This window comes from Toxorhynchites rutilus, chromosome 2 (assembly GCF_029784135.1).
Source record: "Toxorhynchites rutilus septentrionalis strain SRP chromosome 2, ASM2978413v1, whole genome shotgun sequence".
NCBI classification, from domain to species: Eukaryota; Metazoa; Arthropoda; class Insecta; order Diptera; family Culicidae; genus Toxorhynchites; species Toxorhynchites rutilus.
The window spans coordinates 120,609,474-120,632,818 of record NC_073745.1 but is presented as its reverse complement, the minus strand read 5'-3'; the positions used below and the strand labels follow the sequence as shown (position 1 = coordinate 120,632,818).

The 23,345-nt window shown below is 39.9% G+C and overlaps 1 protein-coding gene across 1 annotated transcript; it reads right to left on the bottom strand.

The window, feature by feature from the left end:
- Nucleotides 1-406: 406 nt before the first annotated feature.
- Nucleotides 407-22,399, bottom strand: LOC129768464 (serine/arginine repetitive matrix protein 2-like). Its single transcript, XM_055770144.1, has 5 exons — nt 22,102-22,399; nt 21,205-21,819; nt 8,302-12,577; nt 8,048-8,234; nt 407-1,691 (listed from the first exon to the last, which is right to left on the bottom strand). The coding sequence occupies exons 2-5, from the start codon at nt 21,581-21,583 to the stop codon at nt 1,023-1,025; spliced, it is 5,511 nt and encodes a 1,836-aa protein (XP_055626119.1). The 5' UTR covers nt 21,584-21,819; nt 22,102-22,399; the 3' UTR covers nt 407-1,022.
- Nucleotides 22,400-23,345: the final 946 nt, after the last annotated feature.

Below are 23,345 nucleotides of genomic sequence, written 5' to 3'. Positions count from 1 at the left end.
AGCAAAATCACCTCGATTTCTATAATAGGGCCCAATAGGGCCCATATATTCATAAAACACATTGAATGCATAGAGCCTTTGCAAAAAAACACAAACTTTGACATATATTTCAATGAACACTGCACCATTTGTCATTCATTGGGTATTTTATCCCAAAATGAACCTTTCACGTCAGAGCCAATCGCCTTCGGCAATACGGTGATCTGGGTCATGTAACTTTGAGGAGTTCATTGCTGTCACATTCCATTCGCGCAGGAGGGAGAATCAGGCCCATTATGAATTGCTTATTTTGGCAGGTAAGTGTATTTTACTTACCATTATGCCTACTGATACCCTACAATAAATAGATTTACGAAGGGAATTGAATGAGCAATGTATCGAAGATAAATAATATATAATTGTTGTTTTGCTCAGTGTTGCGGATCCACCGTTTAATTAGGATAAATACATCAAATCAAGCTTATTCGTGACAGCGGACATTAGTGGCCTATTGACATTAATTCACGCTATTTTGTTTTTCTGTCGGGAAATCCGACACCAAAAAGCGTTTTTGTCGGCGTATGCTACAATTCATTCACCAGCTAAAGTAGCTAAAGAGAGGAATATTTCTCACAAAATAAATTCTCCTTCATTCAGTCCTACAGAATATAACATGTTCTATTGGATTAATTGCATATGATTTTATGTTATTAATTTAAGCATACTTAACACGATCTGTTAATTACATCTAATTATAGCTAGCTTTTCTTGTTTCTGTCTCTTCGCGTTCATATTAATCCTTTGCCTTCTTATAAATTGTGAATTTCATAATTTACAGTTTAAAATAATTATGTTGCTATTTTATTTGGATTGGCCTCAACAAACTCATCTAGGCTGCACATACGACACTATTACCGTCTATCGGTAAATTCTATTCCGCGATAACTTAGCATCCCATTGATGCTACGCTGTGTGTGTATGTGTGATTCAAATGAAACGAAAGCGAGCTATTTATCTCCTGTACGGAACGACATTTGCGCCATTCAGTGGGATCCGTCGTATGTCGAGTGGCGCATAGCAGTGCCAGTGGATCCGATCGTCTCGATGGAATGGATTGAATCCGCTGGAGGCGGTGGAACACCGCGAAAACCATCGCGACGTGACTTTTTGATCATTCCTCCGGAAGACATGCCGGCCATGGGAGGTGGTAGCGGTGGTGGCAGTGGTGACGATGAATGCTGATGCTGATGGTGTTGATTGTGTGGATGGTGATAGTGGTGGTTGTGAGGGTGTCCTCGCATATGCGGGGGCATATTTGGAGGACCCGACCGGTACATACTGGGGCCAGAATTCATCGAACCTCCGGAGGAATTCGACGGTGGCTGCGGTACACTCATGCCGCTTATATTGTGATTCGAATTAGGAGCAGAATTATTGCCACCGTTCGAGGATGTTGGTGTTGCAGGAGAATACGCAGCAGACGGCATGTTAGAGCCAGAAGAAGAAGGCGTGTTCGAAGGTGTAGAAGCGCTACTAGAAGAACGAAAGGGCAGCATGGGTGGGGCATCACGAAAGTCAATCATCTGGACGGGGGGAGGGTTGATGCAGCGTGGCTGCATTAGTTCTGGCGGAGGAGATCCCGGTGGAGGCGATGGTGGTGGCATAGCATCCAACTCTGGATCGACACGTTCCTTATCCTCCAGATCGATATCCTACGTTTTGAGAGTGAATGTTACAATTAATAATTCAGTCATTACATGTCAAACCGATATAGTGGTTCTCAGATCTACGTGCAAATTTGTAGTTTTGTTTCTTATCGCAAAATATTAAACCCGTATTCTTTTTATTGTTTTGTTATTTCTATTTTATGGTCGCCCGAGAAATCATTTTTCCCTTTTTTCAAAAATTCATAATATTTGAACTGCTGGATCGATTCAGATGATCTACATGTTAAATTGAAGCCATTCAGCTTATCTTTTTGAGAATATATTTAGTTCGTTGCAAAATCGGAATTTGACAGATTCAAATAAATTGATGATGATGGTCCCACCTCATTCCCCTACAAGGGTTTGAGCAAGACGAGTTATCTTATTGATAATAATTGAGTTACTGTATTTCTTTATTACATCATACTAACCAGTGAGCACATTAAATTGAAAAGAAAATGGACCGGTTATACCGCAGGCATTACTAATCGAAAGAACAATTTACCTTACCTAATTAAGCAACTTGGCATTCTCAGTTTTCCGAAAATTTATCTAGACAAACATATGGAAACGGCTAAATATTTATGATCATTTTTTTATATTTTTTTTACTCGAAAATGGTAAGTCCTACAAAAAAGTGATCAATGGAAGAGTTTTAGGAATATAATTGAATTCTCAAAAAAAATTTATTTTCAGAAACGAATACTGAAAAATTTTTTTTTGAAATTCTACACTGAAAAAAATCGATTTCAAAAACCAAAAGTCGATTCTCTCTAAATAGTCATCTCAGATTTTGATGAAATGGTAGATAAATATGTGCCTTACAACGCTTCCATACATCGCAACTTGTGCATATTTAAGGCAAAAAAAGTTTCCTAACAAAAACTCAAACAATAGCCATCTTCCAAAAATCTCTTGATCGGTCGGTCTGGTATCGAATAGTTGTTGGAGATTTAGGTATCTATGAGGAGTCACTGTAAGTCACTGTGGATAATTTGATAAATGGATTGTATGGATACCTAGAGGATGAATAAAATGGCTCTGCAGTTGTTTGAAAATTACCAGTCGTGGCCGGCAGCAAATGTAAAGTGGCGGAAAAGAAATAGCATTATTTCGTTTCTGTGTAATCATCAGAATTCAACAAAGAAAAGTGTGACATTATTTAGCAACATAAGTCAAGCCGTGATCTCCAGGATTTGCAAGGATTACAAATGCAGTATTGGTATTGACCCCTTCCCGTATTATTTAATACGTCACACATTAAGTGATTTCACTACTACTCTGCTGAGCGTTTAAGCGCCTTATGTTATGCAAGTACACTACGAGTGAGACTCGATATTTTACGGGGAAGGGTTAGCAACCACAAGTGTAACCGTAATAAACTACGTCGGTTAACATCAACAGTAATAGAGAAAATACGTTTACCGTTTACCCATCCGTTGGATGATACAATGCGAATTTGTGAAAGTATAAATGGAGTAGTGCCAAAACTGATGCCATTGTACTTATGAGAATGGTGCTAATGCTGATGCATTCAATATTTTGGTTAGTGTTATCTTCATCTATACGCCGTTTTTTCTTTGGAACACACCTATTGTTCCAAATCACTGCCAAACAAGATTCACAAATTCGCATTGTATCATCCAACGGGTATATCCCAGTGAACGTATTTTCTCTATTTCTGTTAACCGACGTAGTTTATTACGGTTACACTTGGGGTTGTTAATACTAGCACTGCATTTGTAATCCTTGCAAATCCTGGAGATCACGGCTTGCAGCATGTTGCTAAGCAATGTCACACTTTTCTTTGTTGAATTCTGATGATTACACAGAAACGGTTCGATTTCCGTTCTGGTCGGGGGATTTTTCGTCAGAGAAATTTCCTTCGACTTGCACTGTGGTCACGCGTATTCTAGAGCTTGCCTCTCGGAATACATTCAAGGCGTGTTATTTGGCTTAAGAAATCAACTAAGTATTAACAAATGACGCTAGTTAATGCATACATTGAGACGGCAAAAGTTCCACAGGGAACGTTAACGCCATTCAAGAAGAAGAAGATGCACAAGTTACGATGTATGGAAGGGTTGTAAGGGACATATTCATCTACAATTTATCTACCGATTATGATCTTGAATTTATCTACCGAAGATATCTATCTCCGATGATGATCTTGATGTCATGTTTTGAGCAGCGTTCGTATTCGCGTTCCAGTTGCGCGTAGAATCCGTCTTTGTCATCATCGGGACATGCAAGGTAAGGGCTGTGTACATTAATGATACTGATGTTGAAGAATCAGCCCTTAATCCACAATCTGTACATTCTTGAGTTGATTGGCCATCATCCAATCACACACTTCTGCGTATTGTCGATCATCATGAAAGCTATACCTAGCTCGTTAGTGTTGCCGCAGCTTTGGCAGATGGTATAACCATCGCGGAACGAACTTACTTTAGATCCTCTCCAACATACTTTCTTCAGCGCTACGATGACAATCTTGCGATCCTTCTATAGTTCGGAAAGCACACGAGTACTTATAGTGGCATCAATTCGCTTAGAGGAAATGTGTCCGGGTTTTGTGGCTTTACTTGAAGACTGGCAATCGGCCTGATTCTGCGTGGCGTGTGAGGTGAGATGACAATTGTCACTTATGTCACGCGATTCCACCAGGCGTATGGCGTGAGACATCTCACTTGAATGAACTCTCACCGTATCCCTGCTTTCAAATATACGTGACGATTGTCACATGAACTGGGAATTCTAGGTGACAATCGTCGATATGTCTTGAGGTGTCGACAGCACACAAAAACAAATGAATAATGGAAGAGGAATAATAAATGTCTTTTTGGGTCGTATAGAATCGATAGTCATGGTATTGTATGTATCAATAAATTCAACTCACAGTGCGAAAGACAAATTGCAAGTAGTTTGATTTTTTTTTGTGAAAGCGGTAGTGAATCTGTTATCCCTCAATTGGACAAATAAGCACACCGGATTTATTTCCATTTCATGAAAGCTATTTATTTTCTCTAAAATATATCTATCACATGGATCGTGTGTTTCATCTATCTAGCCGCGAGTCAATGTTACCGAACTGCATATCCATTTCAGAAGCCGTGGTATATGTCCGAGCCGAAGCCAGAGCAACAATTTAACACTGAGAGCGCAGAGAGCAGCAGCAATTACGACCAAAACAAACAAAAATGCTAAACTTTACAGGATGCAATCAACCGTTTCACTAAATCTAAATCAAATACCTGCAAATTCGGCAGAATGTCCTGATACACAACGAAGTTTTTATGCTAACAGGCCAAGTTAAATCAGATCTATAGACACAGGACTGACTGCATCAAAACAAATATCTGACCTCTCTGAGCGAAACAAATGAAATTCTGGGATGCCAGATGTTTTTTCTCATATATATGCGATAAAAATCTGAAATATTTGTAAATATGTGCTAATGTTTGACATATTGGGCAGCTTCGTTTATCATATGGAATCAATAATGTTTTGTCACTATTTTAAACAGCCTGCAGCAGGAATAAAAGGTTGTTACTAAAGTTAAATATCTGCAAATTCGTGAACATATGTGCGAATGTGGCATTTCTGATCAGATTTGGCAACCAGCAGAATGAACATCTTGTCACTTGCTGTTCATCCTCTCACATACATAAAATGAACCTCTCACGGCATCCGATACGACTGTAGGAATAGTGTGAGGAAAGTTGCGTGATGGTGATGTGACAATTGTCATCTCACCTCACACGCCGCGTAGAATCAGGCCGAATGTTCACTGCTGATCCCACCACGCCCTAGACGGGTCCTCTGAGCATGACGAATTTTTGCAGTAAACGATATGTATTAGAAAATTAACGCCAGTTAGTCATAGACCGATAGGGACAACAAACGACGCCGTATTTTTTCCCGCTCTCTTGACATTTCTCTTCAGTAAGGTTCGCCATTCCATAATGAAAAGATATACGATTCAACAACGAGTCGAGATTATTAAAATTTACTACCGAAATTCGGAGTCAATGGCCTCAACTTTAAGAGCGCTACGTCCAATTTATGGTCGTCATAATCGTCCTGCCAGATCAACAATTGAGCGTCTAGTGGAAAAATTTGAATCCATAGGCACAGTACAAAATGTTCCCGTGCCAGTGAGACAAAGAAGTGGCCGTAGTGTCGAGAATATTGCTGTCGCTAGCGCATCAATTGAGGAAGATCCAAATCAGTCTCTCACGCGTCGTTCTCAAGCGTTGGGCATCTCTGTGACGTCGTTGTTGCGAATTCGGCGAAAATATCTTTGCCTACATCCTTATTGGATCAAATTGACACAAGAGCTGGAGCCGCTCGACCACCAGAAGCGTCGTATGTTCGCGAATTGGGCTGAGCAACAACTTGAAAAACTTGAAACTTGAAAATCATCTTCTGCGATAATATGCGTTATTTATCAGGCTGCAATCCACACATACTCCATGAGTCTCCATTGCATTCCGGAAAAAAACCGGTTCGATGCGGTTTATGGTGCGGCGGCGTCATTGGGTCATACTTCTTCTGTGATGATCAAGACCGGTACGTTACTGTGAATTCTTCTCCCAAAACTCCGGAACATTTTGAGCAGGCCATTTCTGTGTTTTCTTAACATTAAGAGCAGGTGCTCCGTCTTGTTGGAAGATACGGGCAGCAGCAACCTTCTTAATTCATAGGACAACAACATCCTGCAGAACATGGAATACATCGGCCTTTACATTTAGTCCTTGATCAAAGAAATACGGGAACATTACATCCTCCTCACTGGGGACTTCGTCTAGAATCATCACATGGGTCAGAAACATCGTTGGCATGACGATAGGAACCTGATTACGATCTGGTGCTAGCCACCTGTTATTATTTCGATTCTCCTTTTGATCCTGATTAAAAAACTTCATTAGAGAAAAAGGTTACAGAATTAATATGACTCAGGAGTCATTTAGATTTCTCCAATCGTCGTGATTTGGTCGCAGTGTTCTTGAATTAACCTCTGCGTAACGCATACGACTTATGGCCATTACTCGCCGGATTGAGAAGTTCAAACACCTGATTTCCGAGTTATGGACTCCATTGACCTAGCTGGATTCTTTTCGATTATTTTTCCCACTTTTTTGACCCTGTTACGTTCAGTGGTATTGGAATGGCACTTGTATTTCTTCTGGGTAGGTGCTTATGATAGTTTTTTCACTTTTCCAAGCCTTCTTTATCACCCCAATCGTCGTGATTTGGTCGCAGCGTTCTTGAATTAACCTCTGCGTAACGCATACGACTTATGACCATTTCTCGCCGGATTGAGAAGTTCAAACACCTGATTTCCGAGTTATGGACTCCATTGACCTAGCTGGATTCTTTTCGATTATTTTTCCCACTTTTTTGACCCTGTTACGTTCAGTGGTATTGGAATGGCACTTGTATTTCTTCTGGGTAGGTGCTTATGATAATTTTTTCACTTTTCCAAGCCTTTTTTATCACTTTCGTCGCCCAACGGGACGTTTCTGAGTTTCTTGCGGGGTCCAACATGGGGATAAATTATTAAATGAAGATCAAACTAATTTGTAGACAACTTTTACATGATCTAGCAATATGATTTCTAATTTGAAGACGAATTGACAACAATAACATATGTAAAAGTTGTATTATATGGGTCTCGCAAAAAACTGCAGTACAAACCATCCGTACTATAAATTAATAAAAAGTATAGTATAAACATTATAATAATATGGTTATGATTATATAATTTTTCTACACTTTCTATAGTTACATTTAGATGCCTATTCTAACGATTTCCTTTTAAAAATCCTATTCAATTTGAACGAGGAAAATGTCACCCATATCTGGGTGACGGGGCGACGAACGTGTTATATAATACACTGTTTTTCCGACACTTTTACCGACCGAACTATCTCCTATACGCTTGCTCCGGCGCGCAAGAAAACGACGACGGCAGACCGATTACTCTCTTGTTTCGACATCTTTACGTTTATTCAACACAAATACAATCAATAATTACGGAAACAAAATCCAACTTTTTTGCTGGTATATTTTAAAGATAAAATACTTAAATGCTAAATGGCTTTAATTTTATATTTCGATGATCTGACTCGGTTCAGTAGGTCAAAAATTATGAATTTTTGGAAAAAAAAGGTCATTTTTGTAACAAAAGTTTAAAAAAAAGGATTTTTCGGACCACCTTAAAATTTAAATAAGTTCCCTAACACTTTTGCGATAATGTACAAAACTACCACTTTTTTTAAGAAAATCTGAGAACCACCATATCGGTTTGGCATAGGGTGGATGAATTTAAATTTTTGGCAAATGGGAAAGACACTTACCGGCAGCTTCAACCTATCGAGCAAACGTTTCTTCCCGGTTGCCTTGAGCGTTCGTTTCCGGCGAAGTTTCTTGCGCATTTTAGAGGCTGTGATTTTAGCTGGAGACCGCAGAGCTTCCGCTCCCGACGAAGATGATTCGTCTCCTGGAGCAACGCCGTCCGCGAATATTACTGATTTCCGAGCCACACTGTAGTGGAAATTTTAAAAGAACTTATGAAATTCAAGAATTATTTGATACAACAGAATTCCCTCACCATGCGCCGGTCTTTGTGCGGAGAATACTCTTCTCGTAGCTCTTGTTGAGCGAAGCAATAACCTCTCGGTGTTTCGCGGCATCGAACTCATCCTCTTCGGAGGAACTGTTCGCTACGGTGGCGGTTTCCGCCAGCAACCGTTTGACCTCCATTTTGAGCTTCTCTTTGCGCATCTTTTTCTCCAGCCGCTTCTTCTCACGTTCCGCTCGAATTTTTTTCTTCAGCTCCAGCCGTCGCTCGTGTCTCCGTTTGAGCTCCTCTGCGGTGAGGATTTTAGGGGTAACCAGAATGGAGGACGTCGGGGGGATGGCCAGAGCACTGCCTGGCGTGACTGCTGGGAAGGAACCTTGCGATACTGGGGCGTCGACTGGAGTTGGTTTTATTGGTTGCTGCTGTAGTTGAGCGTTGAGGGATGGTGGCGCTGGTGGTGGAACCGCAGATGGAACAATTTCCAGCACGTTACCCACTTGTTTGACGAATGTTTTCTGCTGATCGCCCGGCAGTGGTGGAGGTGGTGTTTGCATGTTCGTACTTTGGTGGTACATATTGTTCGGATAGGTTCCTCCACTAAGATGCGGCGGAATGGGCTGCATAGCCGAACCATGAGGAGGGCGCTGCCAACCACCAGCTTGGGGTGGACCTCGAGGACCAGGGTAAAATGGTGGACGTGGGGCAGTTCCATATCCATACGGAGGTGGTCCGGGGGGTCTTGCATGGTAATCCGGCGGGTAGTTTTGGTGATACGCGTGCATATGTGGATGGGACGGATGCATTATTGGTCGTGGACCATTCACGGGCCCCGGAAAGTGTGGCGTTGGATATTGTTGCTGCATTTCATGATGGATATGGGTTTGAATTGGTTGGTATTCCGGATAGTGCTCCGTGGGAGGCGGTGCAGATGCAATTTCAGGTCGTTTTGGAGCTTCACCGTTCATTCCGAGGACGATATTAATGCGATCGTCTAGTGAAGGTCGTTTCGGGGAATCCGCCCCCTCCGGACCTTCAAGAACCATGTCTTCTGGACCATAGAAACCGTATGTTTTTGAGTACACATTGTTGTATGCGGAACTTTCACTGAAACCGGTCGGCTTTCGCTTTTGAATTTCCAGCTCTGCATCGCTTATCGTCGAATCAGCCAAACTCTTCTTGTAACCCGTTACAGGAGACTGATCATTGGTCGAGGCAAATGCACCCGAGTTTCCGGAACCGGAGCTTGTTACGACGTCTATCTGATTTTCGGCCGGGGGTTTATCAGTGGGTGATGGAGGTCGCTGATAGTAAGGAGATCTTGATCGTTTGCGTTCCCGCTCGGTTGAATATCTACGATCTCTTGGGCTTCGATCGCGAACTGGCGGACTTGGTGGTCTCCTCTGGTGGACAGCTGGACTTGCGCTTCGTGATCTGGATCTCGTGCGTCTTCTTCGCGATGACGAAGGCGGGGGAGGACTTCTTATCCTACGCGACGCGAGTGGACTTCGTGAACGATGTGGTCGCTCCGAACGCCGTTCCCGATCCCTATCCGACGACATACGTTTCTTCGAAGGACTGGAATCTTTCGACTTGCTGTCACTACGTCTCTCTTTCGAGCGACGTTTCTCGGCTTTTTCACGATGTCGCTTCGGACTGCGTTCTTTTGATTTGCGTTCGTTAGATGATCTAGACTCACGTTTATCAGGCTGTTGAGAAGGGACATCGAAAGAATTCACTCCCTCCTCAGTCCTGGTAGTCGTTCCTTCGAGTTTCTTTTTGTTTTGATCCTCTTCGTCGTCCTCCGGACCAAGCAACACTGAAGTGGTCACGGCTGACAATACTTTGTTCTTCGCCTGAAGCTTCAGCTTAAAAGGTGAGTCCCTAGACAAACTGAGCGGCTTGGCAACGTTCGTTACCGACTCATGACTACTGACCGATTCAACCTGAGAGTCATCTCTTATGCTATAGATCTTGGAAGGTGTTGTCAGGGAAATGTTAGATTTAATCTTCGGCAGCAGATGCTCGGGAATGACAAGTGTTGGTGTTTTGGGAGGCGTTACTTCCGGTGCATGCTCAGTGGGCTCGGGATCGATGAACATATCATCCGACTGCATTAACTCACTGGCCAGCTTCTCTATGTCCTCGACTGGGATAATTGGTTTCGCCATAAGGTTCTTCTTCCGTTTGGCGAGCATTGTTTTCATCTTCTTTCTCTCGTCATCGGAACTATCGGACGTGTCCGAATCAGATGAACTCGAACTAGAACTGGACGAAGAGCTCGATGAGCTCGAATCGGAACTAGAACTACCAGATGACGTACTTGAGCTAGTGGTGGTGCTGCTGGAGGCTCTCCTTTTATTTGACCGTCGCTTATGCTTCTCTTTCTTCGAACGTTCTTCTCCTAAACTTTCCTTTGACTCTTCATTCAGTATATTCTGTTTGCTAAGCGACTGCATGAAGGTTTCATATTCGTCCGCAAGTTTATCCGGGAAGTTGTTCGTGGTGGCACCAGTAGGAGACTTACTTTCCTTCTTTTCCGGCTGGGATGTGCTTTCATGTTGCTTCGCTTGGTCATACTTCATTTTCATCGATTTGATTTGGCTCTGGATATTCAGCAAATCATCGAGCGGGATGATCTCCTCATGACTGCTCTTAGGAACCAGCCTCAATCGCCTATCTCCCTCAGTTTTTTCACCATCCTTCTGCGCTGCCTCTACCTTTGTCTTACTGTCCGTATTGATTGGACTAAACTCGTCGGTTTCCCAGTTGGAAGCATAATCGTCCGTGTCTGGCGAATCCGTCTCCGTCCGATTGTGGTCCTCCAATTCCAGTTTCCCGGTATCGGTTACTGATTCGGTCAAACTCGTCTTACTCAGATCATCTAGGAAGGAACAACTGAACTTGGGCTTCAATACGGGTGCTGCCTCGTTTCGCTTTGGACTTTTCTTCTCTACTAACGGAGTATCTTCCCGGGGCAGAGGAATCGCTGTTTCGGGCTCGGTCACTGACAAACTAGGAGCTTCCTTCTCCTGTTCTTCGTCAGTTTGAGGTTCCTGTTTAACGATGCTGTAATCGATTTGAATCTGCTGAAACTGTAACTGATCGCTGTCGTCCATTTTCTCCAGCTTAATACGCCTACAGAACACTTCCTCCATTTCCTCGTCTTCCATTGTGGGAGCCTCTTCTTCTTCGGTATCGGAGCTTTGTTCCTTGGACAGCTCGGGTGTTTTTTCCACCTTTTCATCCTTTTCAGCTTTGTCTGGTGTTACCTTCTTCCGTTTTTTCTCTTTACTGCGCTTCTCTTTCAACTTCTTGTTCTGGCTTGACTTTTCCTTCGATTTTTTCGAAGATTTATTTTTCGACTTAATTTTTTTCTTTGTCGACTCGTGATTCTTTTTGGGTTTCTCTCCAACGGCTTTGCTTTGCTTCGGAGGAGCGGACCGATCATCATCGCTTGAGTCTGCATCGTCATCGTAAGCTTGGAGAGCGGCAATAGCCGGTGTCACAAGGGCATTTTTGGATACCACGGAGTTTGGCGTTTTTTGCACAACTCGCTCTCGCCAGCTTATGACGGGAGTGCACACGGTATACTTTGGGGTAGAGAAAAGCACTGGTGAACGATCCTGGTGTTTTAACGTTGGCGGATTGAAAGGAGTGACGCTGCGGAATTTGCGAAATCCTCCGGAACGTTTGTCGGATTCCTGATTTTTACTGGTAGATCGTTCCTTCGAACGTTTGTCGCCCGATTTATCCTTTGGATCAGTATTGGATCGTCCCCGATCGTTCGATTTGCTAGGAGGTATACTTTTCTTTCGTTCCGAATCCTTTACCCTAGAGTGTGATCTCACACTCTTTCGCTTATCCTTGTCTCGTTCCCTAGATCTGGATTTCCTTTTCAATCTCTCCTCGGATTTTCGTACATCCATACTATAAGCTTTAGGAATTTCTACCTTGCTTCGGACAACGCTGGGTGGTTTTGAATCGCTGCGTTTTTTGCGTTCATCGCGAGAAACACTTCTCCTGCTGGTGGCTTCTTTCCGTTTCTCGGCATCCTTGGAGCTTTTTTTGTCCTTTTCTTTTGATCTTTTCTTCGCTTTTAGTCGATCCTTGATTCTGCTCTTCTTGTCCTTCTCCCGGATCTTTTCCTTTCCTTTGGATGTATCTTTATCCTTGCTGGATTTGCTGCTGCCTACCTTGATAGAGTCAGACGGTATGACTTCCTTCGGATCGATTCTCTTTTCGTTCCCAGGGGAGGAGGCTGCTATTCTCTCCGGGACCGATATGTTCGGCGTTTTGGGTGAAGATTCTAGAAAAAAAAGTATAATAACAGTTGAAATACATGTTTTGCGAAGATAACTTCAAGGAAGTATTGTCGGGAGTATCATTTGTCCCAATATACATTAATGTTTATTTGATATTTTGAAATTTCGGTATTCGACTGTCGTTGGAAAATTATCGATGAGATGAATATACTGCATTTGATAATAATTCTCAAACACAGAGGTATCATGTATAATACCAAATTGTTATCATATTTATTCAAATGCTATCTATCCTAGAAATCTGTATTTTTCAAGATACAATAATTTATTCTATACTAACTGACCCAGCGAACTTCGTCCCGCCTGATGATTTTGACATGAATACATTCAAACATTCACTTTTTCTTATTAAGCACGGTTTTGGGATGGAGGCGATCTGGCGTAGTGGTAACATCCATGCCTCTCACGCTGAAGGTCACGAGTTCAATTCTCACTCCCGACATTCTTCCAAAAATGGAAGTAAAAGTGACGAACCAGCCAAATGAGTTGAAAATCACTATAACACAGAAAAAAAAACGGTTTAGGGATAAGTCCCAGAATTATTTCATAAATGATCTTTTTATTGGCCGTTATAAAATTTTCTCATCCTATAACTCGTCATCATAATATGAAATTATTACCAGAAAAAAAATCTTGTTCAAGGTTCTTCAATCATACGAAAAAACATGTTTCTTCATTACATGGAATGCATATTTAGAGTGTAGACTCAAAATCCGAAAAAAATATCCTTGATATTCCCTGATTTTCCAGTGAATTTTCAGAAAAATTCCAAATGTAGAATAGTGATCACTTTCTCTAATAGTACTTGAGCTGTAATTCTTAGAACATTTTGTTAGCTTAAGCAATGCAATTTAAGAACGTCTGACGACATTTTCCGATTAATGAATTGATTGTGATTTTTAATTGAGCTAAACGACGACTGAGAAGTGTCGTAAAAGATTTTTCAAGATGGTTTTATGAATACAGCTCAAAGTTATCTTGAAGGAGGCTTAAATACCAGTAGAGAATGAGACATTTTCATTTTGATTCGGATCAATTTCATGTAACTGATATGATTTTAACGGAATGCTTTATCTTGCAATCTTTCGGCTCCCTTCTGCGCATTTTCCAAAATTTTCTTCGTTTTATCTTCAGAGATTTCGTTTCCACTTTCCGTAACCGTTTCATGAGCTGAAGGTGAAATATAGTATCATAACTTGTCGCATAGCACAACCGTTTCCTCTCAAATATTTTCATAAAAACATTCGCTATTAATATAAAAGCCGTTGGGGTTAAGGTTTCCATGCGAGAGACAGAAGACCATTTTTAGCAAAAAGTTCCGTAAGCCTGTTCTTTTTTGTTGTTCATTTTTCGGAGCATAGTGTTTATTGTTTCAGTGAGATTTCTGCTGGAGCTTCACTGATACGTCCAAAATTCGTCAAATATCGAAATAGTCAATAGTCAAAAGCTCCTCGAATCGGTTTCCCTCCATTTTTTTCAGAATCAATGATGGGAAGATCAAGGATACATCAACGTTTCATAAGCTTTAAAACCAGTGCTTCGCACCTCTGACGAAATTTTAAGATTTATCTGTCTTAAAATCTTGGCGAGTTTTTTTGAATTCATCAACCCTGAAGCCACCAAAATTCAAGAGTTTTATCTTCTCCATTTTGAAAGATCAGTTGCAGATCGTGTAATATGACCAACTCACGTTTATACTGCCCATCGACACAAGAAGAAGTTTGTTCAAATATATAATTCCCAGGGCTTCTTTAATCCTTCAACGGACCGTGAGAACGTGAGAAATTATAAAAGAAAATTACCTTTTCCATTTAAAATATGTTTTCTCTATATTAAAATAACATGTTTTTACTGATGAGAAAAATTGATAATTATGTTCGGTATTGGCATTGATGAGTTGTTTTTTCTTTAGTTCATCCATACATAACACAGAAGGCATCTCGTCTAGGATCACAGAGGGTGGTTTTCGTCATATCTTGTTCCACATCGGTAGTTTTATCTGACACGCAACATCCAACGACTGTTTGCCATCCTTCTGTCATCATCACTCAATAATTACTAATGGAGTGAACAAACAGCCACCAATTCATTATAAAAGAGTTTAATGATGTAATTCTTCAAACATATCCGAAATCAACAGATAGCCTAACGAAATCCTACGTCAACTATGCGGTCGTGTATCGGACACAACCCTCCTGTGACTTTTTTTTGTATCATTATCTTTCAAATTACTGCGATAATTAAAATTCTAATTAGCGACACTCTGATATTTCATACGGAAAAATGAATTTTCATTCACATTTTTTTTCGAAGTGCGTTATTCCACCTGAGAATCCAGCACCATTCACGCTTCACACAAACGTAACACCAAGATCAATTTCGTCAACACTAATTTCAATTAGACTAACAACGTGTTCTACAGGGTGGCCACTCAATTTCAGTTTTTGAATTCCCGTATTTTTCCCGACCTTTTTCCACATGATTTCACGAAATTTTCTACTCTCAAAAATAAAAAATATAAATATATTGTTTTATTATTAAAAATAGATTTTTGAAACCCGAATTACGAAAATATACTTACTCTATGGATTCCAAGTTTCAGATGTGACGAAAAATTGGACGGTGTGTTTCTCAGCAACAGATTTAGGGTTGGGTGTAGGGTTCAGAAGATACGGACCCTCTGCAAAAAGGTTCGTTTATTAGAATAACTGAACCTCATTGATCACATCCAAACATATTTCGAGCGTGTCTCGGATACCCTCTATGATCAGTTCCTGAGCTGAACCAAAAATCCTTAATGCAATCCAAATTCTACAGTTAATTCAATGTAAGTCAAATTAACCATCCTGTACTCGCGTGCAAAATTATAACTCGTTACTCGCGCACGGTACCGGTCACAGACCGAAAGTTGAAGCTTCTCTGGAATGTTGCTATTGAGTATTTTTTAGGCTTTTTTGGCATTTATTTGAGAAAGAAGGTATAATCCTCTAGAAAATATGTTTTCCTCGTCTTCATTCAGTTTTAATAGTAACTTTTGATACTTCAACACAAATAACGAAATTTAACTTTTTTCCTGCTATTAATTAAAAGTAAGCAACTGAATATAATCCATGAAAGTATAAAGAGCTACAAAATAACATAAAAACGTATAAATCGATTGTGGTTTCATTGGTGTGGGAATCAGAACATACCATAACTGCATGCTCGAGACAACCATATTTCTTACATTTCATGCAATTGTAGCGTGCTTTCGGGTCTTTTTTCGAAAAGAAGTATGTAGTTCCAGATAGTTACCAGATCGTAAAGGTTCTGGAATTTCAAGTTTCATATTTTTCATATTTCTAATATTCTTTGTCTCTGTGTCCTTGGTAAACTAAGAATTAATGCCTGTTTTTTATTGGGACCAAAAAGATGATATAAAAGGATTTATAGGAACTTCCTGCTACAGGTAAACTTCGATATAACGTACATTTCACTTTCAAAATTGTACGTTGTATCGAATAGTACGTTATATCGAAGCATAATAAAGTACACACAAACGTAGACTATAATACATTATTGTGTTGCTGTTTTAGTGAAGTTAATGAATAACTCCAATCAGAAAACGAAGCCAGCCTTTCTCATGCTGTTTCCCTTCGTACTGTTGATTAAAGTTTGATTCATTCAGAATCCGGAATCACAAAACCAGCTGTATTTCGGGATTGATTGAAGGTACAAAACTTGTTTTAGCATAACCATACAGATAATTCATTGTTCTATCAGCAAAAAAATTGAAAAAAAATCCCTTAACACTTTGGAAATGTGTACGTTATATCGAGGTAAAATGTACGTTATATCGAGTGAAGTTATATCGAGGGTACGTTGTATCGGAGTTTTCCTGTACTTGTTTTTTGTCGATATTGTTCAGCCCATATATTATAAAAATATATCCTCGTAAAAAATAACCATAAGCCATCGATTAATTCATAGTTTACAGTTTACAGTTCTTCAACAAGTGCATTTCTTTCACAAGTGTGTATATTAGGGTGCCAATGGAAATGGTCATCTCTAATTTCAAAAAGTTACCTCGTAAAAAATGTTCACCACCTCAAAAAAACACCCTATGCCGAATTTCAGCTTAATCGTACTTAAGGGAGAGTGGCGCAAAGTGGTCAAAGTTTGAGTTTTTGAAAATCGAAAAATCAATCAAGGAGGGAGAAAGGAAATCGGGGTCTTCGAAAAAATTTTTTTGATTACAAATGTCTTAAATTTACATGAAACCGAGATCTAGGGCCTGATCACGAACGACACTTCACGGGGAAAACGAAATGAATTGTAAGACAAAGCGGGCGCTAGAATTTGATGTGTATGTGTGCGTGTGTGTGTATATAGAATGAGACGCGCATCACACAAGTGAGAAGAAATGTTTAGTATCTGAGTTGTGCGCCGGGTACATTTTGCGCTGTCGTGCTCATGAATTTTGTGCGCTTCGCACCAAGAGAGAATACGAGTGGTCTTTGAGCGCGCGCTGATGAAAATTAACCTCAAGCGCAGCGCTGCGTTTGTTTTCTGAAGACTGGGTATGACATAAAAAATCAACTTCAAGGTTAATTTTTAAAATATAATAAAAATAAATAAATAACCTCGTATTATTTTATACGTCACACATCGGGCCTGATCACGAACGTCACTTCACGGTGAAAACGATATGAAGTACATACAAATTGCATACAATTCATTTCGTTTTCACCGTGAAGTGACGTTCGTGATTAAACCCATCAAGTGTTTTCACTGCTTCTCTGCTGAGCGTTTTAGCACCCTATGTTATGCAAGTACACCACGAGTGAGACTCGATGTTGTACAGGAAAGGGTTAATAGTTAATATGACCCTCTTTGATCTTGATAATCAACTGACAACTATTTGGCATACTCTCTACTTGGTTCCGGAGGTGTTGGCCCACTTGTCCCAAACCTACTTCAACGCAGCAAAATAGTTTTGCTTGTTCGTAACGTCAGTTTCGTCCATCATGTTGTTCAAAATCGCCCACAAATTCTCAAAAGGATTCAAGTTGGAACTTTGGGATGGCTACATCATTGGTTTGATCCGAGCCGATCGGAAGAATGCTGTTTTCTTGGCAGTGTGCTTCGGGTTCTTATCTTGCTTGAAGGTATAGTCTCATTTTCAGCATGGATTCTTCCAGGTTCTCGCACAAAATGTCGATGTAACCATCGGCAGTCATAATACTGTTGCAGTCCATGAGAAATAGCCCCACACCATGAAGCTTTCACAACGTGCTTCATAGTCAGTTGTAGATGCCGATACTGAAGGCTTTCGTCGCTCTTCCACCACACTCGAAGTTGCCTTTTATTGTAAAACAGCTCGAACTTGGGTACGTCCGACCAAATAACGCGTTTCCAGAACTCCAGCTGCTTGTTGACATGGTTCCTCGCAAACTGAAGCCGTTTTTTTGTTGGTGTTGCTGATCATCGGTCACTTTTTGGCGAAGTAGCTCTTCAGGTCCCGTTCCACCAAGCGTTGCCGAAAGGTGCGATTGGAAAGGACCAGATATTACCTTTCTTTAATCGCCCGAATGGTCGTTCGGGGATTTTTCTTTACATCCCGGATGATTAGCGTGTCCGTTCTTGCATCAGTCTTACGTTCCGGTCGATCGACCATGCTGCCGAGCATCTGATGCTTCCGAATGACCAACTTAGCAATGTTTCGTAGAGACTCTTCACGCTGAAAGACACGCACAATAAAATTTCGGACGCGTGTTGAGAGTGATTTTTCACCCATTTTCCGGAAGCTTCCACAGCGTCAAAAACACGTCACTACGCACAAAAAAGTTGACTAAATAGCTACGAAAATTATTAGCGAATTCGTTTCTGAACCTGGGTTAGTTACAACCTGACTATGTAATAAAAAAAACATTTTCGGGTTTTCAAATGAGGCGGTTGTTTATATTTGCGATGACAAATGTACAGATACGACGTTTGGTGGCGATATTCGTGCTTGAGAGGCAAACTAATCTCTATCTGACCAACAGGTCCGAGTGCAGTGTAAAATTACTGAAATTTGAATCAAAATTTCTACATCATGTTGGATTACTTATCACATGTAGCTCTGACACTTACTTAACAATTTAACCATTACCTAACCATTTGATAGATTTTCATACATAATTTTTATTTTGAAAGCATGTTTATTCCACATGAAAATCCATAATCATTTTGCCTCCCAATCAAAGCACATGAAGCTTAAAGCTGTCAACGAGAATATATTATATTCTTCAAAATCATAATCCGAATTGGATTCCAAGTCCACTAATACGAAAGCAAAAACAGCAAGTTTTCCATACTCATAGTCTTTATTTTTAGATTTTCCAAAATAATACTCGGAACTTGACAGTGCAGCATAGTTGTATTGGTGAACCCGAGTTCAAACCCATGAAACATCTCAGTGCGAACCCAACAGTTTTCGGGTTGGGACTCATGCAAACCTAATTGGAACTGAACAAAAACGAATTCGCTATATGTTTGTGTCAGATGTAAACAAACAGCTGTCAACACCGAGGGGAGCGTCGATGAACAAAACATGGTAAAACATTTACACAAGTGGATTTTTTGTATGTCATCCCCTAAAAGTCAGGGGTACGACTAAAACGTCAAATCCCTCATATTGCCAGTGTACCCAATATTGCTGCGGTTTACTGACATTTTGGTTCAATCAATTACTGTTGTTTACAACTCGGTCCGGTTATATAGTTGAATAGTGGCTAACTTTAAACTCCATGTTAAATGTGAACACCTCCATGTGAAACCGAAATATGAAAATCGCTCATGCAGTTAGAATAAAGCAGCGCATTTTTCGATTTCAATCCTCGTAAATGATATGTTGATAAACAAATGACGCCATATTGATTTTGATTTTGGGTAGCCTATATTCAATTGATGTCTAACCCCTGCTAAAAGTACCCATTTAGGAACAAAAGTATTTTTTTTTGTTTGCTAAAAAATAAATCAGCGTTATTGAAATGGCAAAATGGCCTACTAATTACCTACTTTTACGTAGTACTGACTGGAATACCGAAAAGGTTAAAAAACTTCCAGTGTTGTAATACTTTGATTTCAAATGGTGAATTATTATTGTGCCTATCACTGTAATAACGAGGATACGATATGTCGAAGTTCCCCTGTACGAATTCGATCCCACACGTAGTGTATTCCGTTGAATGACGAAAGCAAAGATTAGCTCATACACATATTTTTAGTTAGGTTAATCGACAAAATATGCCTAGAGGAAATTAATAGTTTAATTTTTTTTCGGGAATTCCAGATTCATCTACTGATCAACTACCCACACGTATTCCGAAATCTGAATCGAATTTGAACTACCCGAACGGATCGTAATTTTGCACTTCATAATCCGATCGACTCAAGTCCAATCGAGATGTGCAAAAATGACCTTACCATGCCATTCAGCAAAGACGACGTGTTCCATTTTGATGAAGAAAAATGGTGATGGATTTTCTGGTATAATAATCACACTTTCAAAACAAAAGCGAAACAAAAAATAATAATGATAGCCGAATTGTTTTCTAGAAATAGTATTTTTGGTACTTTCGTATTAGCGTCACCGGAGCCGAAATACAATAGATAGCAGTGCGAACACTGGCATTCAAATATTATTTGTATTGTTGTTGCCTTGTTGTATATAGGCCGCCGACTCGTCATCGGAAGCGGCGGCCTTTCGCAAACAAACCTGTGTTCCATCGATTGCCCAGTTAGTTTGAAACATAGGAGACGATCCTTTAGTTAGGTCCGACCGAGCGTTAGCGAGCGTAGGACGGGATACGTTTGCCCGGTTAAGTTTTGCTTTGAAATATATCATTTATTGTATTTCGGCTCCGGTGACGCTAATACGAAAGTACCGTATTTTCTCTAGAAATAATTTATCTGGTGGAAAAGCGTTTGCCGGAGCAGCTAGTACATGTAAACTGAATTCTTTTTTTTTTTACGCGATTGGTATGTGCGCGCAAAAAAAACGCGTTATTTCGAGAGAATCGCGTAAATGAGAATCCAGTGTATATAAAACAGATAATTTTTTTTATTCGATTATATAGATTATATAAAAGAAATTGGAGACCGTATATAATCGAGTCCGCCATGTATTTTAGAATTCAAAAACACAAAGCAAAAATCCAATTAACATTGATCAGATATAATTTGTTGAGCTCCGTTTAACTCCGTGCCGAATAAATTATTTGCTTGATCAGCGGAATATCTAAAAATTGCAATTGGAATTATGAATTCATTCCCCAATTTCAGCATTCTCCGTAATCCTTTTTTTTCACTAGTTTCTCTCATTTTGTTCAAAACACTGATGTTCTTGTGTGAGATTGTTCTTTCTGGACATCACAAATTTTAAAACGTTTCATCCTTGCTTATAGACAAATATAATAGCCAAAACCATAACGATGTCTCTTGTGGCCAAATTATGTATATACATAAAATTCTCGTTCATGTCATGTTTCTTCACTGACAATTGTTAACTAACTTGAGTTTGTTATGGAACTTGTGGAAATCAATTATAGACGATATTGAAAAAAAAAAATATTTAGAAGACACTTACGTTCACATGCTTTCCTTGTATTGTCCGTCTCGTGCGCCACCGCCGTCGATTTTTCCTCAATCGACTGCTCGTCTAGCTTATCAATTTTAGAAGCACAATCTTGATTCACTTCCTGATCGCCATGTTTGTCTACCGCCTGAGTAATTTCCGTAGTCTGCTCAGCTTGCGATTTGACATTGGTGTCTGCTAGCTCCACTGGATGATTTTCTGCTGGAACAGTTTCTTCCATCACGTCCTCCGTCCCCGCTTTCTCAGTTGAAACCAACTCATCACCATCCGGACCGAACTTCATAATTTCAATCGGGGTAAGATCTGTCATCGGCAGCGGTGGGGTGCAAGACGCCTCCCTGGTGTTGGGAGATTCTTCGTCCACGTCCATACTTCACACACAAATCGTTGCTCCTCTGGATAGTTATTTCGTTCGCCCACACGTCCACTTCGAGTTGAGACAAGTAGGAACACAGCGCACGACACACTAGGACTTTTTTACCAGAAGTTGGAATTATTAAACTGTGGCCTCCATTGTTGTTTCTTGTCTGACGGCGAAAAAAAATTTCTGTCTCGCGTTCTGATTCAAGGAGTTGCGCATACAGTGTTGCCAGGATTTGCGACAATCTGAAAACGAAAGAAACTCGGTTGATAATATAACTAAATGAAGGTATCTCATCAAATTCACATTGAAATAATCACGATTCAGAAAAACATTTATGTATTTCGGCTTCGAATGTGCTATCAGATGTTTTGTCCATATATCATAGTCCATTTATTGCATAGGCAGTCTATTATTTTCTTATTGTCTTTGAAAACTATTTCCAATTTGAATTCGATCAACATGGATATGGATAGTTCAAATAACTTTATCTAACAACACTATTCTGTGACACAAACAAAACATACCTTCTGATGTTGCAAGGCGAGCTATCACGCACACACTAGCACAAATCTATTATGGAAAATTCAATCCATCTTCTTTCCCAAACTCGTAGTAAAATTAACTCATCTTCTAATGGAAAGTTTTTATTTCCACTAACAACAGCAGTACGTTTGATAAGGTTCTTTCTTTAGGACACCATTGAAACCAACACACGCTTAATTGCGTGAAAAAATAACGATCTTAATAGCGAAAAGCACAAAAATGAACTTTTTTCGACCACACCGCGATGATAGAGTTGCACTTTTTATAAACACCAACACACGCGATAGCAAATTAGCTAGTTGACAAGTGGAGGGTTGTCAACGTGATGCGTGCAGTGATGCCGAGAGATATTTTGGGGTGCCGTCGGTAAAGCAGATTCAATTGATATTTACGATATTGAAATGTAGATGGCAAAGGCATTTTTCGTATTGGCGATCAATCGTACAAATCTACACCTATGCGGCGCTGCGGTGAAAGTGATGATGGTTTTAAATTTTGCCATGTGAGCTTATGGAAGGTTTGTAGTTCTTTCCATAAATTACAATGTTATAATCATAAAAGATTATTTGATTGCGATAAGTTTGGAAGAAATTTAATTCTGCGCAATTTTATATATAACATGTTATTTTCTTACCTCTTTCAGTAGTGAAAATTGTATAAATATTGACAATGGGTGAATCAAAGAAGGAAATTTGAGAGCACAATCAAAAACAAGTAGAAAAATGCATGGTTCCTGCATGTGAGAACTACCTTGGAAAGTCCGGATGTAAAATATACGTGATTTGTTTTTGAATTTTAGGTTACCTTATCATCATTTTCTTAGTTCAAAAACAAAGTCTAGATGACTGACCGATCGTTTACGTTTTGCGTTAGATCGGCAATTGGCGATCTAACGTACAAATCTACACCTAGGCGGCGCTGCGGTGAAAGTGATGATGGTTTTAAATTTTGCAATGTAAGTTTATGGAAGGTTTGTAGTTCTTTCCATAAATCGCAATGTTATAGCCATAAAATATTATTTGATTGCGATGAGTTTGGAAGAAATTAAATTCTGCGCAATTTTATGCATAACATGTTATTTTCTTACCTCTTTCAGTAGTGAAAACTGTATAAATATTGTGAATGGTTGAATTGAAATACGAAATTCGAGAGCACGATCAAAAACAAGTTGAAAAATGCATGGTTCCTGCATGTGAGAACTACCTTGGAAAGTCCGGAAGTAAAA